The 23657-nt window shown below is 43.6% G+C and overlaps 1 protein-coding gene across 1 annotated transcript in view; it reads left to right on the top strand.

Moving 5' to 3' along the window:
- The window catches only part of LOC146338917 (neural-cadherin-like), a 136160-nt gene that overhangs the window by 92581 nt on the left and 19922 nt on the right, over positions 1-23657 (top strand). The window contains exons 21-28 of the mRNA XM_084812882.1: positions 271-500; positions 4768-5045; positions 5489-5703; positions 12854-12981; positions 14696-14823; positions 17096-17219; positions 21048-21228; positions 22931-23097. Coding sequence (XP_084669008.1) covers positions 271-500; positions 4768-5045; positions 5489-5703; positions 12854-12981; positions 14696-14823; positions 17096-17219; positions 21048-21228; positions 22931-23097 — 1451 coding nt within the window. The remainder of the gene's footprint in view (positions 1-270; positions 501-4767; positions 5046-5488; positions 5704-12853; positions 12982-14695; positions 14824-17095; positions 17220-21047; positions 21229-22930; positions 23098-23657) is intronic.

Below are 23657 nucleotides of genomic sequence, written 5' to 3'. Positions count from 1 at the left end.
CTCCCCCCACCCATGGATTCCCCACCGGAACGGACGGTGGGGAATCCGTACACACCTATGGTTAACAAGCCACACTGCATGGTTAAAAAGCCACCCTGTGGAACATTTCCTGAGTTCAGACAACACGCTAACCCACAGTTCAACAACAACCCACACTCAACCACTCAGTGTAGGTTAGCATGTTGTGTGAACAGCCATACAGTACCTACTTGTTCTGAGAAACTGCCATTGATCACCTGGCATTGTTTTTAAATCACCCATCCATATCAGATATGACTGCAGAAGAGTTCATAAGGAAAGATGAGTCTGAAGAAAGCAAGCACGACAAGTTTAAAGGCCTGCTAGCAGGAATCTTTTCAGTCCATCTTGAGGACATCATTGTTTTCAGCGTGACAAACGTTGATGGGAGACAGACAGATTTGCGGTTTGTGGTTCAGAATGGCTCTTCCTATTACAGGCCAGAAAAGCTGCAAGGGCAGATGGCTGCCTTTAAAAACAAGGTGAGATTGCAACTTTGTTACTATATTGGGCTTTCAGGGTACTTTCAGGGTGCAAGACACAATCATTTGCTCCAGAGAAAACCTCTGGTTTTCGAAGTTTGTGGACTGTTATGGCAGGAGTGGGCAGAGTTCAAGCTTGTAGGATCTGCTTTGTTTTTTACTGGAAACCCAAGACACACTAACCAGAGCCAGGTGCAAAAGACACAGTGGTGCAGCTATATAATTTTAGATCTGAATGTAATGGACTTACACCCACCCCCTTTTAGACAGCCAAATATATTACTTCACTTGTGAAGTGTATAGGGATGTCTGTTGCCAGGAAATTAGTCCCTTTGGGGGCTTGCCATGTTTCTGCAGAATCCTCAGCTCAGCTTGCATATGTGAGCCGATCCGCTGGTTTTTCTGGAAATCCAGGAACTTCTTTCTTTCAGTTGAGTAAATAGCATTTGTGCAAATTTCGGCCAAGATTTGTGTAATTTGCACAAATTTTGGCCAAAACTGCAAATGGCTATTTACACGAATACCAAAAAAGACACAATCCACCGTGTGGCCCGACTCTCTGCAAACTGAGTCAGGCCAGCTGGTGAAAGTCAGAATGGAGTCTGAGGGGTGGGCTGGTGAAAACTCGTCGAGCTGCACCCCCCGACTAGCTTCCTCCAACATCCCTAGAAGTACAAAACTAGCATTTCTATTCTGTTCTTCCCGCCTTACACACATGCATACCACCAGCATTCAGTGCTTTACAACTGCTTCTACATTCCTGATATGTTAGAGCAAAAAAAAAAGTGCCCCAGAATGGTTCCCCAATGTGGTGCACCCCCCACAGAAGTGTTTAAAATTATTTTTCCTTTTTAAAAAAATATACATACATGGATTTGTGCATATTTCTAGCAATCAATACATACAAAACACAGGCAGCTTTCTAGCAATTATACAAAGACGTCAACAAAAGTGGATCAAATATCCTAATAAGCATCCTTTTGAAGGTGGCGTCTATATGCCACCCATTCAAATATTGAAAGTGTCGTAAGGTCCTCAGTCTATTGCATTATAGGAGATGAGTGTTTATCCTTCCAATTTTGTAACAGCTGTCGTTCAGCTGTCAAAAGGGCACAGAGAATCCATTTAAGCTGGCCAGTGGTTATTTTCCATGAAGCAGGTACATAATTGAAAAGAGCATGTACATCAATGAATATTAAAGACTGTTCCAGTACAAAATGTATCTGTGTAATAACCTCCTCCCCCAAAGAAGCAACTACTGGACATTGCCAAAATATATGTTTAATAGAAGCATTAGGTAATCTACCCCTGGAATTAAAAGGGGAAGCTTACAGTACCATCTGGATGAAATCTTGGAAGAACAGCTGCTTCTGCAGAGAAACAGAGGGGCTGAGATCAAAGATTAGACACCAGAGTGTCATCTACTGAATGCTGTTTGAAACTCCTAAGTATTTAGAAGACAGAAGGACAAATGGCTCCAAATATTGTTTCTGAATTTAAACTACCAGCAATATCTGAGGACTAGTAATTAAATCTGTGTAAGTGTTTGGTTTTTTTTTTGTTTCTGCAATTATACTTGCTTGTTGTGCTTTTGAAAGTGGACGATGGCAGTACCAAAGGAAAAAAAAACAAGGCCTGAGAACACCACATACCCCCCCAATTGTTCCCTCAGCAAAGGTTTCTAGAAATGCCGGAGATGAAGAGGAGTTGCTTGCTTTGATAAAAACTATGTCTTCTCAGCTACCAGAGCAGTCAAAGAAACTTGGAACAATTCAAGACTCAATTATTGCCCTTCAGGGGGCTGTGGATTTAATTAATATCTCTTTTCAAAAGATGGAATCGAAGGTTAATGCTCTTGATTGGGTTACTGCTCATGAAAGGGCCATGGAAACATCACATAATACTTTGTCTGCTCAAATTTCTCAACTGGAGGCCTGCACACGTAGAGCGAATCTTCGTATCCTTGGTATTAAAGACGTGGCTACTGATATAGGTTTGGCTGAATTTATGGATAAACTTTTGCATGAGCTATTTGCTTTACCATCTGATTTTTTACTTGATATTGAGCATGCATATTGTGTTCCTGGTTTAATGTTGTTCAGTCGTTAAGTCGTGTCCAACTCTTCGTGACCCCATGGACCATAGCACGCCAGGCCTTCCTGTCCTCCACTCTCTCCCAGAGTGTGCTCAAGTTCATATTCATTGCATCGGTGATGCTATCTAGCCATCTCATCCTCTGCCGTCCCCTTCTCCTTTTGCCTTCAATCTTTCCCAGCATCAGGGTCTTTTCCAGTGACTTTTCTCTTCGCATTAGGTGGCCAAAGTATTTGCGCTTCAGCTTCAGTATCTGTCCTTCCAATGAGCAGTCAGGGTTGATTTTTGTTATGATGGACTGATTTGACCTCGTTGCAGTCCAGGGAGTACTTGCAGTAAGAGTCTTCTCCAGCACCACAGTTCGAAAGCATCAATTCTTCGGCGCTCAGCCTTCCTTATAGTCCAGTTCTCACAGCCATACATTATTACTGGGAAAACCATAGCTTTGATTATGCGGACCTTTGTTGGCAAGGTGATGTCTCTGCTTCTTACTATGCTGTCTAGGTTTGCCATAGCTTTCCTCCCAAGGAGCAAGCGTCTTTTAATTTCATGGCTACATTCACTGTCTGCGGTGATCTTGGAGCCCATGAAAATAAAATCTATCACTGCTTCCATTTCCTCCCCTTCTATATGCCAGGAAGTGATGGGGCCAGATGCCATGATCTTCGTTTTTTTAATGTTGAGTTTCAAACGAGCTTTTGCACTCTCCACTTTCACCCTCAACAAGAGGCTTTTTAGATCCTCTTCGCTTTCTGCCATTTCCTGGTTTAATATGTGGCACTAAAGGGACTTTTGGGACTGTTATTGGTCAATTTTCACGAGTCTCTACAAAAAATTACCTTATGCGTCTGACAAGAGAATGAGGTGAGCTTTGGTGGGGACCAGCAAATGACAAGATTATGCTCTTTCCTGTTTATACTAAAGAAATCGCTGACAGAAGAAAGTGAGGTGAGAAGTTTGGCAAAGCAAATTAACCTGCAATATCATATTAAATATCCGGCTACATTTTGCATTCTTTTTGAAGGCCAGAAGAAAAGATTTTTGGATCCTGATGCTGCAGAATCATTTTTAATTGGTATTAAAATTAAAACAAGGGAACCAACTCTCTCAACCTCCAGAGTTGGAACTTAGCCATCTTTACTGTTCTTTTGAAGTGTTGTTTGGGCTATAGCTGATAAGATATCTAGGCAGTATGCCAGAGTAAATGTTTGCATATTCTTGTTTTCTTTCTCTTTTTGTGTGTATTATATTGTAATAAAAAGCCTATTTGTGTGTGTATGTATGTGTACACATATAAATTTATTTTTTGATATATTACTTAAAATATACAAATGATTTGCTTTTTAATTTTTTTATCTTTTTCTTAAACTTTTTTCTCTTATTATTATTATTATTATTATTAGTAATATCATAATGGGATGATTATTATTACTATTTCTTGTTGGCTAAACCTTTAATGTTTATTAATATGTGTTAACTGAATGGTAATATATGGCCAATGGAAATGGATTGTTTGCTCACATTCCTTTGCTATAAGACTGAGGTTATGATATTGAAAGATAAGGTTTACCGTTTGTGGTGTAGCGGATTGAAGATTTAATAACACTTGCAATGTTTGGAAGAATGCTGCCTAGGTATAATATGCAATTGGATTTATATTTGGATATTTGATTTGTTCTTATTGAAGTTTAATATAATCCTCCCCCCCTTTTTTTTCTCTTCCTTCTTTTGCTATCCTCCTTTTTTTCTTTTCCTCAGAATACTGTAATGTTGGAAACTGAAGATTCTGATTATGTTGTTGGTAGTGTTTATTTCACTTATAAAAATAAAATAAAAATAGATTAAAAAAAGAAAGATGCATTAGGTATAATGCACCCCCAGCAGTTAGCCGAATTAGACAATCCCTTAGTAAACAGATGTCGTGGTGTCCAACAGACATGAAACAAAAGTTTGTGATGAATAAGACGTAGCCAAAGATCTGTAGATGTGACAGGTAGATGCCAAAGCAGTGATCCACTGATCAGGCCTTTTTGTGGTGGTGCCCACCGCAGTTTGTGAAATTCCTCAAAAGGTTGGGGACCCCCAACATAGAGGTGGAAAACTGATTGGGAGGCTGAAAGCTCTTTTGCTAAGGAATGTGCTGGCTATTTGTTAAACTGCATTTTCCCTTTAGATCCAGTTGGCTTTAGGAGTCAACATTTCTCAGATAGATGTGGATGAATGCCACAGGACAGACTGTAGTGGGAGCAGCGGCTGCACAAACGACATCATGGTGAGGGACATCCCCACAGTGATGGACACAGGAAGTGTGTCACTTGTCTCCATAACAACCAGCATCAGCACCGTCTGCACCTGTGCAGCTAGGGAGAGAGTTCATCGACCATGTAGCTCCTACTCTCACAACCCATGTTTCAATGGAGGGACTTGCCTTGACATGCTGAATGGTTACAGGTGAGAGAGACTACGTTTCACAAGTTTTTTCCTATTATTTTGCCCTGTAACTCTATAAAAGCCTTTGATTGTGTGGATCACAACAAACTGTGGCAAATTCTTAAAGAGATGGGAGTACCAGACCACCTTACCTGTCTCCTGAGAAACCTGTACGAGGGTCAAGAAGCAACAGTAAGAACCGGACATGGAACAACCGATTGGTTCAAAATTGGGAAAGGAGTACGACAAGGCTGTATATTGTTGTCCTGCTTATTTAACTTATATGCAGAGTACATCATGAGAAACGCCATGTTGGATGAATCACAGATCGGAATTAAGATTGCTGGGAGAATTATCAACAACCTCAGATATGCAGATGATACCACCCTAATGTAAATGGTTTTTTATTTTATTTTTACCCACTGATGCATTCATTCTCTCTCATTTGTTTTTGTTTCTTTCAGATGTCAGTGTTCTGCTTCATTTCATGGACCAGATTGCCAGCAGACAAAACGCAGTTTCTATGGAAATGGATACGCATGGTTCCGTCCCATCAGGCCATGCTTTGAGAGTTCCCTTTCCCTCGAGTTCATTACTGACGTTCCAGATGGGCTTTTGCTGTACAATGGGCCTTTGTCAGATTTGGGTCCCAGGAACTCAGAAAACTTCATTGCAATAGGTATTTGTATTTATGTTTAACGGCACATTACCTGCTAAAAGGCAAACATGGCTGGGGAGATCATTGTGATGGTCTAAGTGATGTTGCTTATCTGTTTATTACAGATTTTAAGCTTGTTCCAACAGACAGGTAGTACTAATATTCATGATGGTTGTGTTGTTGTTGTTGTTGTTGTTGTTGTTATATCCCGCCTTTTTCCCAATACTGGGACTCAAGGCGGCTTTACAGCATTAAAACTTATACAATTAAAACATATAAATAGAAATATACAAAAGTTAAAGATGTAATTAAATCATGAATAAGAATAACATTAATAATATTAATATTAATGGTAAAGTGTCGAGATATTTTTGCATATATTTATTAAATATTATTTTTATTTGTGACACTTATATACTGCTGAATATAATAAAATCCCTAAGCAGTTCACATATAAATATTAAAATCACATGTAAAATGCAGTATTAAAAACACAATATTAAAAACAATTACAATTACAATAAAAGCAAAACAAGAAGTAAGATGGAGCAGCGTGATTAATTTAATTACAGCCCAGGGAAAGCCTGGGTGAATAAGGGAGTCGTTTGAAAGATGCCACGTTCTCTGCCTCCTGAGCTGCACGAGGGAGTGTTTTCCAAAGAGTGGGTGCCGCTACCAAGAAGGCCTTACATCAGAGTATTGCATGGCGACATTCCATTAGTTTTGGAATGACCAGCAAGGGCCTCCTCTGACAATCTTAATTGTCGCCTATGTATGTATAAGAGAAAGTGGTCTAGGTATCCTAGTCCCAAGTTGTTTAAGGCTTTATATGACAATAACATAACCTTGTACGTGGTTCAGTAGCTAATAGGTAGCCAGTGCAGTTCTTTTAACACAGTTATTATGTGAGCATTGAGGAGTTTAAGCCAAATCCCTAGTGACCTTTACACAGACACCCCATAAGTCTGAGACAGGAGGGGGTCATATGTAATGAGGTCATGTGATGCTTGAGTAAGGAAAGTATAAGAATTATTCTTTGTTGCTAAGCAGTTATTGTTCATCTGAATGCTGAACAACCCCATGCATGGAATAAAGGGTGCTTAACTCAGCCTCGACCTCCAGCCTCATTCCTTATTGAGCAGAGAACCCGACAGCATAGCTGGGTGTCCCAATGAGCGCCCTAGCTGCTGCATTCTGGACTAGCTGCAGCTTTTGAACCACGTACAAGGGCAGCCCCACATAGAGTGCATTGCAGTAATCCAATCGTGGGGTTACTAGTGCATGGATCACCGTGGCTAGACTGTCCCTAGCCTATCCCATCCAGAATGGGAGTAGTTGGCGTACCAACCAAAATTGGTAATGGGCGCCCCGGGCAAGTATAGAGTGTACTCTGCTGACAGTCTCCAGAGTTTAAGGTTTGTTATGCCTCTTCATGTCCTAAGCTGTGAGAAGCTGCAGGGGCGGGGTTACTGTGGTAGAGATTGATGGCTGTCTTTGTTTTATTTGCAAATATAGAGGTAGAGCAGTCTGTAGTTTGGTCAGTTTGTGCTGGAACTGGATCTGAAAAGGAGGCAAAGATCTGGCTTTGCTCCCTGCAGGAAATCTTTGCCAGCCGGATCCCACTTGCTGCCGGCTCTGAAGCCCCAGCAATACGGCCGCCATTGCCGTATCGCTGGCTGGACTGATGTCCGCTACGCCATTTGTGTCCCTGCGCCATTTGCATCCCCAGTACATCAGTCCAGCCAGCGATATGGCAATGGCGGCCGTATCTCCGGGGCTTCGGAGCCGGCCGGTGGCTCTGCAGAATTGCCGTGGACTGGAGCCAGCCGGTGACAATTCCGGGGGGAGGGATGGATCGCCTCCCCCCCTGCAGACCCCCCCCCCCGCCGGAACGGCAGGTAAGTAATTCATACATTCCTGCTCAGAATCTGAGCTTCTGTGTAAGAAAGGAAAACAAACACATAAAAAGAGCAAATACATAGCATTTCATGATTGTGATGATACATTTTGAAAACAAACAAGAGATTCTCTGTGTGTGTGTGTGTATATGCCAGGATCCCCATTCATTCCAATGGAGGAAATTACTCTACATGCACTTCATAGGTGTGTGTATGCCACAATCCTCATTCATTCCAGTAGAAGAAATTAATCTAATGCACTAAATAGTGGTGTGTGTATATATGTGTGTGTGTGTGTGTGTGTTTATATGCCAGGATCCCCATTCATTCCAATGGAGGAAATTAATCTACATGCATTTCCTGGTGTGTGTGTGTGTGTGTATGTGTATGCCACAATCTCCATTCATTCCAGTAGAGGAAATTAATCTAATGCACTAAATGGTGTGTGTGTGTGTGTGTGTTTATATGCCAGGATCCCCATTCATTCCAATGGAGGAAATTAATCTACATGCATTTCCTGGTGTGTGTGTGTGTGTGTGTGTATGCCACAATCTCCATTCATTCCAGTAGAGGAAATTAATCTAATGCACTAAATGGTGTGTGTGTGTGTGTGTGTGTGCGTGCACGCACCGGTGCATTTGTCAGGATCCCTATTCATTCCAATGGGGGACATTAATCTACATGCATTTCCTGGGGGGGGGGGGCGTGTATGCCACAATCGCCATTCATCCCAGTAGAGGAAATTAATCTATATGCACTTCATGGGTGTGTGTGTGTGTGCAGGGCTCATCTCCGTGGAAATGAACAGGAACGCTCTTATGGGAATACATACCAGGAGTGCATATTTGAAACATCCTCTAGCATGGAGATGGGAAACCTCAGTCCTGTGGGAGGTCCTCATCTGTTGCATCAACTTCTCTACTGGCTTGTCTCCGTTTGGAGAATGGTGTCAGTGAGTGAAGACGGTGCCAGTGGAAGTTTTTAAAAGCCTAATTGCTGTGTAGGTGGCATTTTTGGAGGTAGTTGCTGCTGGGGAGGGAAGGACTTGGCGGGGGGGAGTCACGTGTGCTGAGACCCCTCCCCCCAAATCACCCCTCCCTTGCTACAGTGAGGTTTTAAAAGCCTCAATGCAGTGTGTGTGGGATACGTGGAGCGGGGGGCTCCCTGCTGGGGAGGGCAGGCAAACCCTCTCCTCTCCAGTACTCTGCCCCTTCTTGGAAAATTGCTACAATCTGGCTTTTTAAAACCCTCCATTGTTGCTTGTATGTGACTGTGAGTAAGTGTGTGAGGAGTGATGTGTGTGACTGTGAGTGAGTGTGTGATTTTGTGTGTGTATGAGCGAATCGGGTCTCAGCAGTCAGGGTGGGGGCGCATGCCAGCATTGAGGTCTCCCAATCTCTGCTGGCATGCCACTCCCAGCTACTGGCATGCAGCCCCCAATGTACTTGCCCAGAAACAATTTGAAAAAGGTTCCCCACCCCTGCTCTAGTATGTAGGATGCGCCCCGTGATTGGTCCCTGACCCACTTCTGTTCCAACCTCCATGGCTACATGTCCTTTTGGATTCTAGCCCCTTGCCCTTTACTCATACCTCAGCATTGTTCCTGGCCAAAAATGATATCCACTTATAAAACGTTACATATCAACTTCAGAATAAAGCATGGATGCAAATGCAACATTCCCATCTTTGCCGTTTTCATGTATTTGTTTTCCCGAGTGCAGAATTTTCTCTTCTTCATTGCCAACACACGCACCCCTTACATTGCAGCTCCTCTTGCAGAATCCATGCTTGTATATGGTTTCCATAGTTCAGTGCACTTGTTTTCTTCAGTAATGATAATGTATGTGTTCTCTTGGGTTGTTTTTGAAGAGCTAAACCACATTCAAAATGCTCACAGTCTAAAAATGTGCATTTGCTAGCCTTGCATTTTGCATAATGTTGCTTGGTAGCATTGTTTCCTTGGTATAAGATTTGGATTTTCTTGGTGCCAAATTTGGACTTTGTTAGCATGTGTGGTTCTTTAGCAAGACTGCTCATAGTTCCCAGTGGTACTCCAATCTTACAAAAAAAACAGACTGTGAAGTGTGAATGCATGCTGTACGTTGTGTAGTGGGTGGTTTTTAGTACCTTTTAATTGTGGCTTCCAGCCCATTTCCGAGCTGAAGTAATCAAAGAGAAAACAAAGCAGATGATTCTATCAGAAATATCCCACTGGGAAGCATCTGTTGCTTCAAGTATTTCAAGTACTTTCGAGGCAGGTGTTACATGATTAATGAAGTCCTACTCGTGTATGTTATTTTTATGTGGCTTAATGAAAATATCAAATATAAGAACACAAGAAGGGCTGTGCTGGGTCAGAGGAGAGACATTTCTACTTCAGCATTCTGTTCCCACAGTAGCCAACCAGAGGCCTATGGTGGGAGGAAATCCACAAGCAGGACATGATCTTATCATCATCACCATCATCAACATTTCTATACTGCCCCATAGTCGAAGCTCTCTGGGTGGTTTACAAAGATTAAAACCATTAAAATACAGTATATAAAGTTTTAAAACCATTTACATAAAAACACACAAACAGTGAATTCAGAGACAACATATATCTAAAATAACTTTGAGCAATCAACCATAACCATAAGACATGGAATAGGAGTTTTTGCTGAATAAGGCATAACCTAAGATCCATAGATGCTTCAGATACAGATGCTAAGGTGGCGATCCATTGATTAGGCAAAATGGGAAGATTTCTTTTTCTTTTGTGGGCTGGGCTGTCTTCTCCCTAGTGTCACTCCTTCTAATGGTGTGTCAAGAGGAAGTGCCCTACAAAAACAAGTGGTCTGCAAACAATATCACCCTCCTGCTTGTGAACCCTATTAACTGGTATTCAGAGGCACACTGTCTCCAATACTGGAGGTAATAGATGGTAGGGATGTTGCGGACACCTGACTGGGTCTGGGAGTCCATCAGGACCCCTCCACAACTCCCAGACTGCGCCCACCAGACCCGCCTGCCCACACTTGCACCTGTGCGCGTCCTCCCCGACTCACCGCAACTTGTCTGGTGAGCGCCCGCCATTTTGCCGCCTTTTTTTTTTATGGAGAAAAGGGAGTTAAAAAATGAGCATATTTAAAGATGCACAGTTTGAGGCCGGGAAAGCTTAATGCACGCAATATTAGAGGCATTAATCTAATATTGTGCATATTAAGCTTTTCTGGCCCCAAACTGTGCATATTTAAATAAGCACATTTTTTAAAACTCCCTTTTTTACGTAAAAAAGGGGGGGTGAAATGGTGGGGGCTTGTTGGACAGGCCCAGGGTGAGTGCAGGTGACTCACTGAGTTCATTGGGGCTCGAGCACGGGTCCAGAGGGGGGGGGAGGCGCTTTAGTGGGCGCTTGGAGAACCCAAGCTGGGGTGTGTTCCCACATCCATAATAGCTAGCCATCTGTCCTCTTTTAAAGCCATCCAAGTTATATCTTGTGGTAGCAAACTCCATAATTTAACTCTGTGCTATGTGAAGGAGTATTTTTATCTGCTTCTAAAGAGCCTCTCTTTTTCAAGGCTTACCTCCCCTGCCTCCCCCCAGTGGTATCCCATGTGGGCTAGAGGTTGGGGGTCGGGGGAAGGTTATATTTTCTGCTGCAGAGATGTTTTCCCTGATTGTATTGTAACACAATACAGCGTATGATCAGGACGTTCTCAATATTGGCCCCAGTCACTCCCCTCCCTATTACTGAAGTGGGTGTCCCTCAAGCGGCAATGTTTGTTTGTTTATTGTTACTTATTTATTTATCCTATATATATCCCGCCTTTTTTCCTCCTTAAGGAACCCAAGGCGGTGTACATTATCCTCCTCCTCTCCATTTTATCCTCACAACAACAACCCTGTGAGGTAGGTTGGGCTGAGAGTCTGTGACTGGCCCAAAGTCACCCAGTGAGCTTCCATAGCCAAGTGGGGACCAGAATCTGGATCTCGTGCCTCCCAGTCCAACACTTTACCTACTATAACACACTGGCTGTCACCTGCATAGCAGAACAGTTTGTCACCTGCAAAGCAGAACAGGTCCCTTACCTGTTATGGAAGGGCCGTAGCTCAGTGGTAGAGCCCCTGCTTTGCATGCAGAAGATCCTAGGTTCGATCCCCGGCATCTCCAGGTAGGGTTAGAAAAATTCCTGCCTGAAACCCTGGAGAGCCACTACCAGTCAGTGTTGACGATACTGGGCTAAATGGAGCAATAGCTGTACAGTATAAGGCAGCTTCCTATGTTCCCTGCAGCTCGTAGGGGAGGGGGAGATAACCCATGAGATGTGCATGTGCTTCCCTCCTGAGACGAATAGCAGCTTGGAGTAAGGGGAATTTTCATCCTGAGTGTGGCATGAGGGGAAAGGGTTAACCCCCCTTCCCCACACACCATGTTCCTGATCCAGACTGCCCACCCCCCTGCAACTACTTTAAAAATATTCATGCAACTGCAAGTTGATGCATTTAATATCATGTGTAGTGTGGCTTGGATTAGGGGGTTTGAAGGGAGAAAGCTGTTTCCGCTCTTCAGTTGTTTGGACTAATTTGCCATTTGGACTACTGCCTTTGAGAACGCTTTGGAAATTTCAGCTGATTCAGAATGCTGCAGCCATACTGTTGACCAGGGCCTGTTCATGGGAGCATGGGACTCTCTTGTTACCACATCGCTGGCTACCCGTCTGTTTCAGGGTACAATTCAAAGTGGTGGTTATGATTATAAAGCCCTATACAACTTGGGACAAGGCTGCCTGAAAGACCACCTTCTCCCATATGAGCTTGCTGGGATTTTAAGAACTTTGAACAACGCCCTTCTCTCAGTACCGCTGCCATCAGAGGCATGTTTGGTGGGGGCATAAAAGAGGGCCTTCTCGGTGGCTACTCCCAGGCTGTGGAATTTCCTGCCGAGGGAAGCTAAGTTTGCCCCCTCTCTGTTGTCCTTTCGCCAGCAGGGAAAGGTGTTTTTATTCAAGCAGGCCTTTGGCACAAAAGGTGGTTTGTTGCTGAAGTGGGTTCTATTGGGTTGGGTGCTGTTTTTATTTCCTTTATTGTTCTGTTTTTTAATTGTGCTTTTAAATGTATTTGTTTTTATGATGGTTTTACAAGTTTATTTTCCTTTTAGGTTTATTACTGCTAGCTGCATTGAACACTCTCTTTTTTTCCTTTCTTTTTTGGGGGGTGGAACAGTGGGGTATAAATAAATAAACCATGGGGCCAAATGTAACTTTACCTCTTTCTTTCTTGTTAAACCTTAGAACTTTCCAATGGAATTCCAGTGCTGAAAATAAACCAAGGCCTAGGTGCCATGGAACTGCATTTGCCGGGTTATGTGAACGTTACGGACCGAAGATGGCATCGGCTTGAAATGAGGAGCAGCAGGCAGGTCAGTTACACGTACTGACATGTAGGTTGTGCTGAGAAATCATGGCAAGTGACGGAAGGTTTGTGTAATTTCTTAGAACAACCAGAAAGTGTTTAATAATTGATACATGCAGGCTTGATATGCATCATGAAGCTCCAGAACATATATATTTTTACCTTATATTCATACCCTACCCTTCCTCCAAGAAGCTCAGGTAGTGTACATGGTTCTCTCCCCCGACCCTCCTTTTTATCCTCACAACAACCCTGTGAGGTAGGTTAGACAGAGAGAGAATGAGAGAGAGAGAGAGAGAGAGAGAAATTGAGTGTGATTGGCCTAAGATCAATCACTGAGCTTCATGGATGAGCGGGGGATTTGAATCTGAGCCCCCCCCCCCGCCCCAGTCTGACACTCTAACTGGCTTTCTAAGTATAGCAATATGAATATAGTCCCCATACACGGTATGTGCTTATTATGGATAGTTGTTTATGTTTGCAACAAGCCTGATAACTGTTGGGGATTGTTAGTAAAGGCCAACTTGAGGGGTCTTACCTGCGGGAACAGGAGCACCGCCTGTGGCTGATCTTAAGGACTGGAAAGGCTCATACATGCAGGCAGTCATTCAAATAACCTTCCATACTGATACCCCATTTCTACATGGGGCTCTCAGTGGACTCTCATCCATAGCTCCAACTGGGTTTGTACCTGTTTAGCTTCACGATGCTGCAGCGTCACGTGCCCCCAGGCCATTCACTCAGCCTCTGTTTTATACCAGTTTAGCTTGTATGGTATCCCCCAATGAAGGAGAATCCTTTGTCACTTTAACGCAGCCTTCCCCAATCTGGTGCCCTCCAGATGTTTCAGACTAAAAATCCCAGCATTCCTGACCTGGCAGTTGGGGCTAGGGATGTACAGATTTTATAAAATTTCAAGGATTGTCAGGTGCCTTTCATTCCGTTGTCCACTCATTGAAGGGATTGGATTTTTCCTATTTCCTTAATTTGCGCAAATTCGTAATTGTGAAAATGCAAAAATCACCCCCCCCCCCCAAATGTGCCTTTTCATGCTTTAGCCTTTGGGGGAAATGCACATTTTCAGCCAGTGTTTTTTATTTTATGTATTTTTCTATGATTAAATTTGTATAAAATTTCAGAAAAAAAATGGTCCGCAAGTCCGCGGAATCTGTGCAACTCAGGAAAAGCTGGTCCACTCTGGAATTCGCAGGTCAAATTCATAGAAATCCAAGCTCATTTGATTCCATTGAAGATTTCTCCAATATCCCTAGTTGGGGCTGATGGGAATTGAAGTCCAAAACATCTGGAGGGCACCAGGTTGGGGAAGACTGTTTTATCCCCAAATACTGTAAATCTGGGTTGGTCATTTCACAAGCCAAAAGGTCTACTTAATACACACAGTGGATGCATGCAAATGGTTCAGCATGCTTGGGAGTGGTTGTGTGTCAACATAGACTGCCTTTTTTATGTGTGGCCCCCATCCCCTGGAGAAGTCATCCCAACTCATTGCGCTCTCCCTGAATGAGGATGACCATTCTGATTGTTACAGCTGTAAAAGTTCCATCAGTGTATATCTGGCTATTTCAAAATGTTGATGTTCCATTAGCTTGTTCCACCACCACCTGACCTCTCCTCTCATTTTCATTTTTGATCAGTCCAATGTTGCACTTGGGAATACTTTGCCTCACAGTATTTTAATGGCTTTCTGTGTTTTGGCACAGGATGTTCGATTCACTTTGGATCATTGTAGAACTGCAGTTGCATCGGAGATTGAAGGAGTAGGAAAATGGCTGTCCACCGAAGACCGGTCAAACTGTGAGGTGGTGGCCTTTGTTCCACAAGCAAGGAGGTAACATTTAAATTACCTCCCAGAACTCTTTGGAAATATATAAATATCTGCCAAGATGAAAGCAGCAGTTTGTGAAATCCTTTCTAAGAACTCTTTCTCCTTCTGTAGATTTAATCCTTCAGCAGACTTGTCATAGGCAGAATTGGCCTTCGTTAAACCCACTGAATTCTGCATCGTATTACTCAACTGTAATCCTATGCATACTTACTTGGCAGTGAGCTCCATTGAAGAAAGTGGGACTTAACTCTGAGTAGGGATGTTGCTAGCATTTGAGGAGAGCTGCTTTTAAAAGCAAACACCACTCTTCAAATACCCAGCAGCAGGATCGGGGCGAACCACAGCCCTGATTGCATCCTACTCTGAGCACAGGGAACAGGGCTGTGTTTTCCCCAATCCCTCAAGCCTTTGCTGCTTCCCCCTTCCTCCCCCCGGCCCTGGCCAAGGCTCCCCACAAACTTATCTGGGGCAGGGGATAGGTTTTGGCAGTAGCAACAGCATCTTCAGCACTTTTTTGCCAGGGAGGATTTGACGGGGGCTCTAAGTTGCATCCTCCTCAGGAGGAAAGTGATGTTGCATATGCCCTTCCTGTTGAGGTCAAAGGCATGCCATCTGCAGGAATGATACAGTAAGGACATAAGAGTACTGCTGGATCAGACCAAGCGTCCATCTAGTCCAGCATTCTGCTCAAACAGTGGCACTGCCCATGGGAAACCCACAAGCAGGACAGGAGTGCAACAGCACCCTCCTGCCCATGTTCCCCAGCAACTGGTGTACATAGGCTTACTGCCTCTGATACTGGAGGTGTCACTTCACTGCAGGGGAGGATGTGATTTGGAGTCTCGGGTGCATCCTGCCGACCAAGTGGAAAAAAATGTTGGGACTGCTTGCAGCTCCTGTCTCTGCCTCTGCCTTTGCCTGCCCAAATGTAGATTTCTTTGCCTTCAGCCAGGAGACAGTGGAGGTGGCAGGTGTTTCTTGAATACCTTTGAGGGATTTCATTGTACTGTATAAACAGCATCAGCCATACATATTAACTAATGTTCTAATCAATCTGTTGTGGCTGACTGGATCCATATATCTCTTATCTGTCTCTTGGGTCTGGTCTGGTGAAGTACTAGAGTGGGGAAGAGGCCTTGAGCTACTGTTAAATTCAGTAGTTGATTTATTTTATTTATTATTACATTTATCTCCCACCTTTTTCCCTCTTGCAAGGATCCCAAGGTGGCTCACATGCTCCTCCTTTCTCCATTTTACCTTCACAACAACTCAATGAGGTAGGTTAGGATAGTTTGAGTTATCTTAAAGCCATCTTCTTCAAGGATACCATTGAATTAGGCTGCAGTCTTATACACCAGTGGTGGGCAATTTGGGGGACCTGGGGCCATGGCCCTGTTTCCCACTGCTGTACTGTGGCAGTGGCAAAAAAAAAATCAGTGGCTTGCCGCTTAAATTCGGTAGCAAATGATGTTGGTAGCAAACACCAAATTTAGCTTTAAAACAAGGCTTGATAACTAAATTTGGCCTTTTTAAAACACAGTCACTGTTTGCTGCCAATATTTGGTGGCAAACTAATTGTTTTGCTCCTGCCATGGCAAACTGAGCAGGGGTGGGACCACACTTAAGGCCAGGGGGGCCATTGCAACCCACCGCCTGTGTGTTCTCCATCCCTGCTGTACACACTTATCTGGGAGTAAGTCCTAATACATTCAATGGGACTTGCTTCCAAGGAAACGTACAGAGGCATTTTTTTAAAATGGAGTTAAAGGCATGTTTAGATTTGAGAAGAGAAGACTGAGGGGATATGATAGCGCTCTTCAAGTACTTGAAAGGTTGCCACAGAAAGGAAGGCCAGGATCTCTTCTTGATCATCCCAGAGTGCAGGACATGGAATAACGGGCTCAAGTTACAGGAAGCCAGATTCCGGCTGAACATCAGGAAAAACTTCCTGACTGTTAGAGCAATACGACAATGGAACCAATGACCTAGGGAGGTAGTGGGCTCTCCCACACTGGAGGCATTCAAGAAGAGGCTGGACAGCCATCTGTCAGGGATGCTCTGACTTGGATTCTTGCATTGAGCAGGGAGTTGGACTTGATGGCCTTGTGGGACCCTTCCAACCCCCCTATTCTATGATAACATCAAACAATGATGAATTAACTCCACTCCTTTTCAGTGGGAAATTTCTTTTATTCACTCTGTGCAGTTCTCTTGGTATTTTGTAGCATAATTATACTAACACTCATCTCTTATTTAGCACCTCTGTGTTTTGAAGGTACTTGAATATGAACCAGGTTCTTCAGTTGGGTGGAGTGAAAGAATCCATTCCATATTCGTACCCCCAGTTGCAACAGAAACATTTTAGTGGCTGTATTCATGGTCTCACTTTGGACACTCAGGTAAGTGACAGTTGTTGAAATACCAAATAGGTTCATACCAATACTTCAGTTAGGGTTTAGATTTTTTTTTTAAAAAATTTTTTAAGGAGAAATTATACTTAAATTCTCTCTGGTGTCGGGCGCCATCTTGTATGTGTGTTTCCGATACACTGGTTTTAGATTATAAGCCTGAGGGCAAGGACTATCTTAATTGACTGATATTTGTAAGCCACTCTGGGAGTTATTTTTGGCTGAACAGCTGGGTGAAAAAGCTTCAAATAAAATAAGTAATAATAAATATTTATGCCTAGCAACTTGCATATCAAGGAGGCCTTATATTTGTTCCCTGTCTGTGGAAGGTACCTTCTCTAGGCTAGGAAGGCCAGGATTATCCAGTTGGGCTAATTTCTGGTGGTGCAATACAGCTAATGGTAAATAAACCCTGTTTTGCTTTGGGCAGGAGTAGTTCTGGTCCAGCCCCTCTCCTAGCCTACTTTCATTTTATGGGCTCCCAGTTTTTTGTTTCCCTTTTGTCTTGCATGGCCTTCCTTCCTCACAGTTCTTTACAGGTTCTTTAGGTGACAAAGTGATCCTCCAGTTTTGCTTGTTTTTTCAGAGCGCTTTCTCATTTGTTGTTGTTTTATTAGAATGGGGAAGATGGGGTATTATTTCTTGTAGTGCTGTTTCTACTGGTATATTTGTGCTATTCTGCTATAGTGCAGCTCCACCTAGAGTTTATGTAGCAGGAAAGGAAAAGCACTTTGTGTAGAGTTTGGATCTCAATTCTGCGACGAAACCGAAAGTAGATACAGTGATTAACCGCCTCATGTAGAAAAGCTCATATTCACACATGGGCTGCATGTTGTGGAATCGGATGCATAGTTTGCCTTTTTGAACGTAAAAGCATGTTTCTAGCTCTCATTATGTAAAAAAGTACAAAAATGCACAGGCCGTGCTTGAAAGCTGATACTAGAGGCTGCTAGTGCAGCCAAAGACTGAGCTGCCAGTGCTTGACATTGCTCCCTGCCCTTCTTCATGGCCTGTATCCATGCCCCTGTGCCTTGACCATTTGTACATCTTTCCTTGCTGTCGCTCTCAATTCAGACTTCTTCAAAATAGCCTGAATTCTGTGGGAACATGGAAAGATGCCTTACATCAGGTCAGACTCTTCAGGCGTAATCCTACGGGGATGGCCATAAGCCTCTGAACTCGGAGGCTTACGATCACCCAGTGCAGAACGGGAGGAGCGGTGGAGGTGAGCTTTGCCTCTGCATTCCCTCTGCGCTCCGCATTTCAGCTAGACAGATGATTTTGCCCATCTAGCTAAGCAATTGGGAAGGGGGAGGGAAGAGGCTGGGGAGGCTTCTGGGTATGGTGTAAGCCCTCCCTGCCCACCGGCACGCCCCCTTTCCCTTCCCTATGAGGTCACCTTTATGACCTGAAGAGGCAGCTGGTGTGGTTCTCTCTGCATTGTCTGTAATGGGGAGGGGAGCTTGGACTCCTGGGTCCGAGGTCGGAGCAGTGTCTCCGACCTCAGATCCAAGAATGGGAAGTATCCTATGGCTCCCCAGATTCTGACCAGGGGCCATAGGATTGCTGTCCCCATCCATCAAGCCCAGTACTGTCTACACTGACTGGCAGCTGCTCTCGGGGGCAGCCTTCCCCCAACCTGGTCCTGCCAGATGACAATGCCCAGGATTCCAGACCATTGGACATTGCAGGCTGAGGCTCTTGGGGGTTGAAGTTCTAAACATCTGGAGGGCAGCAGGTTGGGGAAGGCTGCTCTAGTGTCTCAACTAGTGACCCTTTCCCATCACTTGCTACTGAATCTTTAAAATGAGATGTTAGGGCAGGGATCCCCAGTGTGGCACCCATGGGCTCCCCAAAACTTAAAATATATACATACATGGATTTATTTTATTTTTGTAAATAAATAAATAAATAAATAAATAAATAAATAACTAACCATAGCAATGAATACATATGAAATGCATACAACTTTCTAGCAATTATACAACAACTTCAATGAAATCGGGCCAAATGTCCAAATAAGTATCTGTTTGAAGGTGGCATCTATATGCCACCCATTCAAATATTGAAAGTGTCGTAAGGTCCTCAATCCATTGCATTATAGGAAGTGAGTGTTTATCCTTCCAGTATTGTAATGTCAGTCTTTAAGCTGTCAAAAGGGGACAGAGAATCCATTTGCGCTGACCACTCATTAATTTCCATGAAACAGGTAAATAATTGAAAAGAGCGTGTACAGCAGTGAATATTGAAGACTGTTCCAGTACAACATTTATCTGCATAATAAACCCTTCCCCAAAAGAAGCAACTACTGGACATTGCCAAAACATATGTTTAAAAGAATCATTCACTGTATTGCACCCCCAGCAGTTAGCCGAATTAGACAATCTCTTATTTAAAGAGATGTTGTGGTGTCCAGCAGAAACAAAACAAAGGTTTTTACTGAAAAAGTCGCAGCGTAAGATCTGTAGATGTTACAGGTGGACACCAAAGCAGCGATCCATTGATTAGGCATTTTATGGTGGTGCCCACCGCAGTTTCTCAAATTCCCGAATGTGCCCAAAGTCCAAAATGGTTGGGGACCCCTGTGTTAGGGATTAAACCTATATTCCTAATTTATCCTTGCAGTTTAAAAGGGAGAGCTCAGAGCTCAGTGGTAGAATACCTGCTTTGCATGCTTCAGCATGCAAAGCAGGTGTTCTGCCACTGACCTCTGGTCCCTCCCTTTTATTTATTAATTTATTATTAATTTATTACATTTATATCCCTCATTTATTTTATTACCTCATTTAATTTATTACATTTATATCCCTTTTTTCTTCCTTAAGGAGCCCAAGGCAGTGTACATAATCCTCCTGCTCTCCATTTTATCCTCACAACAACAACCCTGTGAGGTAGGTTGGGCTGAGAGTCTATGACTGGCCCAGAGTTACCCAGTGAGCTTCCATGGCCGAGTGGAGACTAGAACCCGGATCTCCTGACTCTTGGTCCAACACTCTAGCCACTACACCACACTGGCTCTCTTTTAAGTTGCAAAGATAAGTAAGGAACACAGTAAGCTGCCTTATACCAAGGGACAATCTACATTACAACTTTAAACTGGTTTCAGACCTGTTTTTAGTGATTACGGCTACCAAATACAGGAATTCTGGGAATTGTAGCTCTAGGAAGAGGGGCTACTTGGGCAGGGGACAGGGGATGGGGGTCTCTAGCAAAGAATTCTCAGTACCCTCATGAAACTGCAGGCTCCCTTTAGATAAACCAGTTTGACACCAGTTTAAAGTTGTAATGTAGATTGGCTACAAGTGAAGACTATTTGTCCATCCAGCCCAGTATTTTCTACTCTGTCTGACACCAGTTCTCCAGGGTCTCCAGCAAAGAAGGGCCTTCTTCACCATTACTTCCCACCTGATCCTCTGCAGGCAAGGCATATTCCTCTACCATTGGGCTATAATCTATCTCCAACTTTAGAGGACAAAAGCATTGCAATTGAAATTAAGAGAAGCATGTTAGTGGGAATTTGCACATAATTTGAGAGGGTGGAGGATTTGTGCAGGGTTATGTATTTAATTTATTTGCATGCAATTTTTACCTGGATCCCTCTGCAGAGGATCCCTCTGCACTGGCTATGAAATGTATGTATCTTTCAGAGGCTGCAGTTACATCTGGCATTCATGGCACCAAGGGAGTGATCAGCCATCATGCTGAAAAGGAATAACAGTTGCACTTTTCTCGCAACGTGGAAAGCCATAAGTCCATTTTAAAGCTCCTTTATTTGACAGCCAGCCTTGATGTGCTTTTCTTTGTGTTTTTTGTTTAAAGGTGTATGACCTTGAATCTCCAGCAGAGTCTCTGGATAGCTCTCCTGGCTGTGCCTTGGATGATGGCAGCTGTGAGAAGATGGGCTCCTCTCCTTGTGGCATTCACGGGCGATGCCATGGCAAGTGGGGCTCATTTACTTGCCACTGCTTGCCAGGTTACTACGGCTCCAAATGTGACAAAGGTGAAGTCATCATCATGCATTGCTGGGACAGCGTGTTGTATATTTTCTTGAGGCAGCCCTGAAAAAGAATATTTCGACGGGGGTTTGCTTGCTCCGTTCTGTCAGACAGAAAGTGCAGAGGGATCTGGGCTCTGTACAGCTGGTGCAGACGTAGCATTGGCCATTAACTACGGTCAAGGCAATAGAAGCAACTCCTAGGGCTGTGGACTTTCTCCAGCCCTTCCCCTCGCATGCAGTCATTTACCATCTCACGTTTACTGTGGCACTATGACTGTCCACCATTAGCTGTGCTTAAGACAAAACCAGAGATGTCCCTAACCTAGATTTTGGAACCTGGTTAGGAAACATTCTCTCTCTCTCTCTCTCTCTCTCTCTCCATCCGTCCCATCTCTTCTCTTCTCTTCTCTTCTCTTCTCTTCTCTTCTCTTCTCTTCTCTTCTCTTCTCTTCTCTTCTCTTCTCTTCCCTGTCTGTCTGTCTGTCTGTCTGTTCTCTCTCTCTCTCTCTCTCTCTCTCTTATCTATCTAATTTATCTTATCTTATCTATCTATTCATTTCATTTCATTTCTGTTCCACCCAATAGCCAAAGCTCTCTGGGCGGTTCACAAAAGTTAGAACCATAGAGTGCAGCATAAAACAATATAAAACATGAAAGCTTAAAACCACAATAGAACAGTACAACCAGATTAAAACCTAGCACCAATGCAGAGATTTAAAACACAGATTTAAAACTCCAGAGCTAAAAGATTAGGAAGCTAAAATGCTAAAATGATTTTTTGTTTTATTACTTCCTGTGCTTGCATTCTCTCTCTCTCTCTCTCTCGGAGGTGAGCCCTTGTGCAGTAGTCACGTCGCTGCACCTGATGAGCTGGAGGAGCTGTTTTCTTGCCACAGTGAGCAGGCTAATGCCTAATTGCAAGCCTGCACTTTAACATATACTACTGAGGGAGACTTCTAGTTATATGCTTCAATAGTGTGTGTGCGCGTGCGCGTTTGATTCTGGGCCTAATTCAAAGTGCTGATTTTGACTTATAAATTTTTACACAGCTTGGGAGCTCAGTACCTGATGGGATGTGTCCTCCCATATATACCTGCGCATACCTAACGGTCATGCACAGAAGCACCCGCATTCTGAGGCTTGGAGGGTGACAAAAAGAGAGAGGGCTTTTTTGGTGGTGGCCCCCAGCTCTGGAATGCTTTTCCAAGGGAAGCTCACCTGGTGCCAGACCAAGACTTTCCTGTCCTCCCAGGCCTTTAAAACATTTAAGACCAAGACTTATAATAACAAGACTTTTAAGACCGAGACTTTTAGGACCAGGTTTAGGACCAGCTTTTAAGAACAACTTTAAGAACAGCTTTTAAGAGCAAAATGTTCCTGTACACCCAGACTTTTAAAAACGTTTAAAGTATTTTTTTAAATATTGTCGTAATTTTGTCTTTTATTATTTTAGTCCCTGCAATGTGGTTGTACCTCTTATACATGATATTGTATTTTACTCTGTCTTGGCACATTTATTAGTTTTATATTCTTGTTTTTATTGTAGTTTGACAACAGCGATGATGATGTGTTACACTGTAAAACACCTAGAGAAATGTATTTTAAGAGGCATTGAATTATTTCATTAATTAATAAAAAATAAGACGTGCGTGTTGGGTGTGTGTGTGTGTGATACATATAACTTTTCCTTGCCCATTTTTCCTAGTTGCTGAAGAATACTCTTTTCGGCCAGGGAGCCACATTCATTATCAGCTGCCTTTTGCCATACCTGCCCGCAGAACCCTGGCAGAGGCCATGATAAGGATGCGAGAACCCAATGGTATCATCATGAGCATGTCTTCCCGGAACAAGGATGAACACGTCACCCTGCAGGTGAATGGAGAGTGACGGTCCAGATAGTTCCGAGTTAATTCTGTTCTGGCCCGGTGAGGCATAGAGGAAAAATAGGTCTCCTTCTTCTGATGCGGTGTATTTCGTCTGCGTTGCTTAGAATTCACCTGTGCCATTAATCCCCTCGTACCCTTCCAGTGCCTTTCAGAACAGCCACGCTGTTCTGTCAAAATGAGTTTATAGACATTGCCAAGGAGCACCATAGAGTCCTTGTCATCCAGACCTTAAGACTAGTTCACACTGTTGAAATCCCCTGTATATGGTGGGATGCAAGTGTGTGAGCCAGTCTGTACAGGTGGGACACCAGCTGCCATTTCCATAATTGCAGCTGTCTTGTTGGGTTTGTTTGTTTTTTGCAGCAGCTGTAGCCACACAGGTGGGCTCCCAGCTTGTGCAACCTGGTTCACAATAGCCTTTCTTCACTCAGTCTTGTCCCCGCATACACAATCACACTGAGGAAATGACCAGAGTAAACCACCCCCCGATTATCGGGACTTCCTGGATGCGCTCTGGGCTCCCTGTGTTGATCTGGGTGGGTGTAG

The sequence above is a fragment of the Heloderma suspectum genome, chromosome 8 (genome assembly GCF_057233095.1).
Source record: "Heloderma suspectum isolate Gila_16-S chromosome 8, 16-S_ref, whole genome shotgun sequence".
NCBI lineage: Eukaryota > Metazoa > Chordata > Lepidosauria > Squamata > Helodermatidae > Heloderma > Heloderma suspectum.
Note: the sequence above shows the minus strand (reverse complement) of the source record. Positions and strands in the feature narration are given on the sequence as shown.